The sequence below is a fragment of the Jaculus jaculus genome, chromosome 8 (assembly GCF_020740685.1).
Source record: "Jaculus jaculus isolate mJacJac1 chromosome 8, mJacJac1.mat.Y.cur, whole genome shotgun sequence".
Classification (NCBI taxonomy): domain Eukaryota; kingdom Metazoa; phylum Chordata; class Mammalia; order Rodentia; family Dipodidae; genus Jaculus; species Jaculus jaculus.
Window position 1 is genome coordinate 130,894,945 of NC_059109.1, and position 7,301 is coordinate 130,902,245.

At 45.0% G+C, this 7,301-nt stretch overlaps 1 protein-coding gene across 1 annotated transcript; it reads right to left on the reverse strand.

Annotated features, from left to right (window-relative positions):
- Nucleotides 1-5,938: 5,938 nt before the first annotated feature.
- Nucleotides 5,939-6,367, reverse strand: LOC101598402 (activated RNA polymerase II transcriptional coactivator p15-like). The gene has a single exon (XM_045157659.1). The coding sequence runs from the start codon at nt 6,360-6,362 to the stop codon at nt 5,979-5,981; it is 384 nt and encodes a 127-aa protein (XP_045013594.1). The 5' UTR covers nt 6,363-6,367; the 3' UTR covers nt 5,939-5,978.
- Between the last annotated feature and the right edge of the window lie 934 nt (nt 6,368-7,301).

The following is a 7,301-nucleotide window of genomic DNA, read 5'->3' on the forward strand; positions in this document are numbered from 1 at the left end:
GTCTCACTCTGCCCCAGGCTGACCTGGTTTTCACTATGTAGTCTCAGGGTGGCCTCAAACTAACAGTGATCCTCCTACCTCTGCCTCTTGAGTGCTGGGATTAAAAGCATATTCCGCCGTGCCTGGCTCAGGGTAATTTTAAATGCCCAGGAGGAATGGAGAGATTGCTTAGCAGTTAAGGTGATTGACTGCAAAGCCAAAGGACCCAGGTTCAATTTCCCGGGACCCATGTAAACCAGATGCAGAAAGTGATGCATACATCTGTAGTTTGTTTGCAGTGGCTAGAGGCCCTGGCATGCCCATTCTCTCTCTCTATCTCAAATAAATAAATAAAATATAAGTGCATAGGACTATTTTGAGGAAAAAGGTATCCCAGGACAGCTATCTTTTTTTTCTCATTTTTCAGTTCTATGCTCCCTGTCAGTGTTTGAAGGTAATGTCAAAAGTCCACATTTCAGGGGCTGGACAGATGGATCAGCAGTTTAGGCATTTGCCTGCAAAAACTAAGGACCTGGGTAGGATTCCCCAGTACCCAAGTGGCACATGCATCTGGAGTTCATTTACAGTGGCCAGAGGCCTTGGAGTGCCTATTCTCCCTCCCCCCCCCCCCGATTGCAACTAAATTAAAAAAAATTAAGTCCATATTTCAGTAGGGCATAATGGCACACACGTTTAATCCCAGCACTTGCGAGGCAGAGGTAAGAGGACCGTTGTGAGTTCAAGGCCAGCCTGTGACTACATGATGAATTCCAGGTCAGCCTGGGATAGAGCAAGACCCTACTTTGGAAAAAAAAAACCCTTAATTAATTAATAAAAACTCCACATTTCAGAAGACAGGTCGAATGGCTTTCCTGAGATGGGCCACTGCTATTGTCCTTTTTTTTCCCTCATTTTTATCCTCACTGGACACGGGTATTACAACAACCCCTGGACCCACGCAACTTCTCAGAAATCCTTTGTTAGTTTTCCAAAGTGGGAGAGGGGCGGGTGGAGATAAGGGAAGGAGTAGATTAACCAGCTAAACCATTAAGGGATCCAATTTCACTGTATTGTCTGTGACGTGAAGCCTTAACTTTCCAGGTGGGTCTTCCATAAAGGAGATGAGTTACTAGAATAAAAGCTGAACCCTGGGCTTGGAATGTGGCCCGGCTGATAGGTTCTGTGGCATGCAGGAAGGCCTGGGTGATGTCTCCAGCAGCATATAGACCGGGCATGGTGGTGCGTGACTATAGTCCCGGCACCTAGGAGGATGAGGCAGGAGTTCAAGGTCACCCTTGGCTACATAGTGAGTTTGATGCCAACCAAAACAAATTAAAATAAAATGACACCAGCCTTTGTTCTACACTTTCTGAAACTTGGAAGGCAACAGTGGCCGTAAATGTGTGTCACTGAGCAGACTCTGGATGGAGTTCATTTTTGATAAGGAGATTTTGGAAGGGTCAAAGTCCATGGATGTAACCCTTTACCAGGCTGCTAAACAGAGTCAAACATCACAGTTTATCACTCAGTACTGGGACTCACAGTTATCTAGAACTGATGCAGATGGCACAATGCAAATTCTGTATCTTAAAGCAGAAAAAAAAAAAAAAAAAAATTCGACAGCCGGGTGTGGTGGTCCACGCTTTAATCCCAGCACTCCAAAGGCAGAGGTAGGAGGATCGCCATGAGTTCGAGGCCACACTGAGAATAGAGTGTATTCCAGGTCAACCTGGGCTAGAGTGAGATCCTACCTTGAAAAACACACACACACACACACACACATACACACACACACACAAAAAAAAAAAGGGCTGGAGAGATGGCTCTGTGGTTAAGCTGCTTGCCTGCCTTAACCACATTAAGCCAGATACACAAGGTGGTGCGGGCATGTAGAGTTTGTTAGTAACAGGTGGAGGCCCTGGCATATCCACTCTCTCTCTCTATCTCTCTCTTTTTGCTTATATCTGATTACAAACAAATAAATTATTTTAAACAAAAAACCTAAACCCAGCATAGTTGTGCATATCTTTAATCCCTGCACTTAGGAGGTAGAGGTAGGATGATCCCTGTGAGTTCTAGGCTACCCTAAGACTACATAGTGAATTCCAGGTCAGCCTGGGCTAGTGCAAGACTCTACCTTAAAAAAAAAAAAAAAAAAGAAGCTGGGTGTGGTGGCGCATGCCTTTAATCCCAGCACTCAGGAGGCAGACATAGGAGGATCGCCATGAGTTCGAGGCCACCCTGAGACTACATAGTGAATTCCAGGAGAGCCTGAGCTAGAGTGAAACCTTACCTCAAAAAAAAAAAAAAAAAACAACAACCACAAAAAAAACTAAAAGAAATATTTTGGTACAGTATACTTTAAAAGATGGATTAAAAAGTTGATATTAGGCGTTAGGAAGATGACCTAGTGGTTAAAGTTTCTTGCAAAGCCTGTTCTGTCAGGTTCTGTTTCCCAATACCTGCCTAAAGCCAGACACATGAAATAGAGAATGTGTCTGAAGTTCATTTGTAGTGGCAAGAGGCTCTGGCACCATTCTCTCTCTCTCTCCCCCCCAAATAAATAAATAAGTGAAAATAATTTGAAAAAATAAATAAAAGTTGATAATAGTGATTACTTAACTGTCTTATTTATTTATCCACAGTGCTGAAGATAGAACCCCACTGAGCTGCCCCCAAGCCCTCCAGTGTCCCGTTAATTACAAACACAGCGAATAGCCTGGCGATAGACCGCGGGGAGCCTGTGTCTGGTGATGGCTGTCGCTGTTTTGCTGCTCCGCGTTGTGCTTGTTCAAGCCTCATCTAGTCTCATTCCGTGTTCTTTAACAACATAAAATCTGGGTCATTTTACTACTGTATTTAAAAGATATATATTTCATTTGTTTGAGAGAGAGAGAGAGAAGAGAGGGAGAGAGAGAATAGGCATGCCAGAGCATCTAGCCACTGCAAAGGAAGTCCAGAGGCATGTGCCACTTTGTGCATCTGGCTTTACGTGAGTCCTGGGTCCTTTGGCTTTGCCAGCAAGCGTGGGAACAAAGATGCCACTAAGTCATCTCTCCAGCCCTGGATAATTTTTAAAAACTTTTTATTGACAGCTTCCATAAGTATAGACAATAAACCATGATTCATTCCTATCCCATCCCATTCTTCCCCTTTCAAATCCACCCTCCATTGAATCCCTTCTTTTTTCCAATCTGTCTCTTTTCTGTTTTGATGTCATAATCTTTTCCTCCTATTATGAGGGTGGTGTAGGTAGTAACAGGCATTGTGGGGTCATGAATCCCAAGGCCATTTTGTGTCTGGAAGATTGCACTGTGATCAGTTCTACCCTTCCTTTGGCTCTTACATTCTTTTTGCCATCTCGTCCACAAAGGACCCTGAGTTTTTGGAGGAAATAACAGAGTTGTCTCAGTGCTGAACACTCCACTGTCATTTCTCAGCACTATGGTGACTTTTGAGTCACCTCAGTTTACAACTGCATTTTTAAAAGTTTATTTATTAGAGACAGAAAGGGAGAGAGAGAGAGTGAGAATGGGCACGCTTTGGCTTCCAGCCACTGCAAATAAACTCCAGATGCAGGCACCACCATGTGCATCTGGCTTTCGTGGGACCTGGCGAATCAAACCTGGATCCTTAGGCTTCACAGGCATGTGCTTTAACCGCTAAGCCATCTCTCCAGCCCTGAATTTTTTTTTTTTTAAATGTAGATGCCAGGGATTGAACTTAAGCATCAAGAATTCCTACCCACTGGACCATCTCCCGAGCTCGACCATGATTGTGTCAGAGCACATCAAGGCACCTAGCATAATTCTTTAGACCTTTCCTAGTTTGATCAGAGTTACAACTGCTTTTCTGCAATGTCACCCAAACGCATCCATAAGGTTATCATCTTTAATGAAAAAAAATGTCTGCTGCAGGACACCAGGCCATTTGGTCCCCTCCTGTCACAGGAGGAGAAAGACCAATATTGAGCAAGGCTGCCGGGGGATTTTTATTATCACATCGTAAAGAAGCAAATGGCATCTGTCAATACAAAGATAGTCAGAGGGCCTGTGGAAAAGGAAGCCGCTCTGAGGGAGGCTGGGGAGTGACAAAATGGATTTTTATTAACCCGTGGCCCAACATCTTTTTGTATTTTATTTTCTCTCATTCAGTCTGCAGAATAATAATGCTATAAAAACACCCAAACAGGAAGCAGGTAACCATGAAAGGCCCAGGGCCACCCTGTTACTCAGCTGCACTAAAATGTTTGCACAGAGAGTGGTCTTTAGGGTTTTAGCTTTTTCATGTTTTTAAAATATTTATTTATATTTATTTATTAGAGACAGAAAGAAGGAGAGAGAGTGAGAATGGGCAAGCCAGGGCCTCTTGCCACTGCAAATGAACTACAGACACATGCGCCACTTTGTGCACGTGGCTTACATGGGACATGGAGACCGGGGTCCTTAGGCTTTGCAGGCAAGCGCCTTAACCACTAAGCCACCTCTCCAGCCCTCATTAGGATTTTAAACATACATGTACCACTACCTACATTTGCACGCACAGGCCTGCCTGTTGCGGGCAGGCTTAGAAGTTCCTCTCCAAGAATAACACAGCCTGCTTGCCTGACTGTTAATTCTCCCAAAGTTTTCATATTTGGGTCATAAACATCTTTTAGATGCTGGCGAAATGGCCAAGGTGTTTATGGATTTTGAGAAATGTTTATACCAAACGCATATGCGTGCAGAAACGGAGCAGTTCCCAACCGCCCTGGAATGAGCCTCCCCGAGTGGGGGAGGAGGAGCCAGATTTCCCACCACTCACCACCGCCCCCCCCCCCCCCCCCCCCCCCCCCCAATAATTTTGCTGGAAGTTGTTAAGGTGTATGTCTCATAAAAATGTTTAGTAAATGTTAACAGCGGTTCAGGCCTAGGCAGGTGTGGGAGCAAACACCAGAGGGTTTGGGGGTGGGGCGGGAGGAGGGGTGTGGGCCACAGGGAGCCTGTCTGCTGAGAGGGGAACAGGTCCTCCTGGTTATGCCCCAGGAAGAGCTGGAGCCGTTCAGGCGCAGCCAGCCTGGAGTGTCAAGGTCCAAATACCTCACAGCCATGATTCTCAAAGGCAATCAAAGCCTGACTTGGCTGGGTGAAGTGGCACACATGCCTTTAGTCCCAGCACTCAGGAGGCAGAGGCAGGAGGATTGGATTGCTGTGAGTTCGAGGCCAGCCTGTGCTACAGTGAGACCCTGCCTGGAGAAACAAAACAAAACAAACAAACACAAAAAAACCCCACAAAGCTTCCTTGGATCCTTAGGAAGCCACAGTGACCCCCATGGAGGCATCCCTGAGATGGGTTGTCTAGATTCCCTCCCATGTGGAAAGATGACTGTTGAGCTGCTGAGATTGCTCAGTGGTTAAAGGCACTTGCTTGCAGGGCCTGCTGGCCAGGGTTCGATTCCCCAGCAGCCACACAAAGCCAGACACAAAATGTCTTGCATGCATCTGGAGTTTGTTGACACCTGTAAGAGGCCCTGGAGCACTCATGCGCACACAAGCACACGTGTGTCAATAAATAAACAAACCTATGTAGTGAATGAGTGTGTGTGTGTATGCGTGTGTGTGTGTGTGTGTGTGTGTGTGTGTGTGTGTGAAGTGCAGGCACGTGTGTGCCATGCCATTGGTTGAATTGGGAGGTGGGAAAAAAGAGTCCTGAGCCCGCTGAGCTGAGCTCCCAGGTGTAATTGAATGTCATGAGAAGCCCGGCGCAGACACACATGCCAACATTCAAGTAAAACTTTTATCGGCGCATGCTGAGACTTAATTTCCATAGGATTCCTACATGTTATAGGTTATTTTCCATTTTTTTCCAACATTTTTAATAATGCACATTAAAAAAACTTACAAATTGTTCTGCTATCTAAATATACAACAGCGTGTAAAACAACATTTAGAAAACAAAAGCCAATGTAAAAAGAGAGATTAATACAACTAGAACAGTACAGGTTGTATATGGCTCAGGTTTTACAGTTTTCTTACTGCATCATCAATGTCAGAAATTTGTTCCTTCAGCTGGCTCCACTGCTCCGGACTTAAAGCAATACCTTTTCTTCCTGGTTTCATTTCACCATCCTGATTCATCCAGTATTCGCTAATATCAATTAGAACATTCCTTTTAAATTCTCGAACGCTGACGTACTTCGTTTTCCCAATCTGAAACATGTTGTCATCGCTGCTGCTGCTGCTTTGCTTGGGGGAAGCCAGAGCTCTGGAAGTTTCATCAGTCTTCTGCTTCTTTACAGGTTTTTCAGGAGCAACTTGCTTTTTCCTTTTTAACTTCTTTTCAACTTCACTGTCAGAATAGCTGCCCGAAGAGCTTGAAGAAACAAGCTCCTTTGATTTCGGCATTCCTCCGCCCCTACAATCTAACAGTCTCCAGCACGCTCGCTCACTCTAGACTTCTAATTTTTTTTTTAAAGATTTTATTTTTATTTATTTATTACAGTCAGAGGGGGAGAGAGAGAGAGTGTGTGTGTGTGAGAATGGGCGCGCCAGGGCTTCTAGCCACTGCAAACGAACTCCAGACACATGCGCTACTATGTGCATCTGGCTTACGTGGGACCTGGAGAATCGAACCTGGGTGCTTAGGCTTTGCAAGCATATGCCTTAACCTCTAAGCCATCTCTCCAGCCCCCTTTCCAGGGTTTTTTTTTTTTTTTTTTTTTTTTTTGGTCTTTACTTACTCAGAAATGTAAAAGGCAGGCTGGAGAGATGACTCAGTGATGAGGGCTTGCCTGAAAAGCCTAAGGACCCTGGTTTGATTCCCCAGTACCCACATAAACCCACATGTCCAAGATGGTGCATAGGACTGCACTGGCTAGAGGTCCTGCCACGCCCCTTCTCTCTCTCAGTCTCTCTCAAACAAGATCTGTCTTGACAAATGTCAAGGCACTCTTAGCTCATGGCTGAGCAATCAGGCTCAGGTCTGCTCACATCTCACCACCCTGCTCCGTGGTCCCAAGCCACCTGGGCAAGCCAGAAGCAAAAAGTGGCCTGAGAGACTTTTGGCTTTGCAAGCAGCATCTTTTACCACTGAGCCATCTTCCCAGCCCTTAGGGTTTTTAAAATTAAAAATTAATTAAACTAGGCGTGGTGGCACACACCTTTAATCCCAGCATTTGGGAGGCAGAGGTAGGATTGCCGTGAGTTCCAGGCCACCCTGAGAATACATAGTGAATTCCAGGTCAGCCTGGGCTAGAGTGAGATCCTACCTCGAAAAACCAAAAAATAAATAAAATAAAATTACAATAAATAAATAAAAATGTGTTTGTTTATTTATTTGAGAGA

What these genes read in the sequence shown, in the direction of transcription:
- LOC101598402 (XM_045157659.1), bottom strand. Translation starts at nt 6,362, where the DNA reads ATGCCGAAATCAAAGGAGCTTGTTTCTTCAAGCTCTTCGGGCAGCTAT.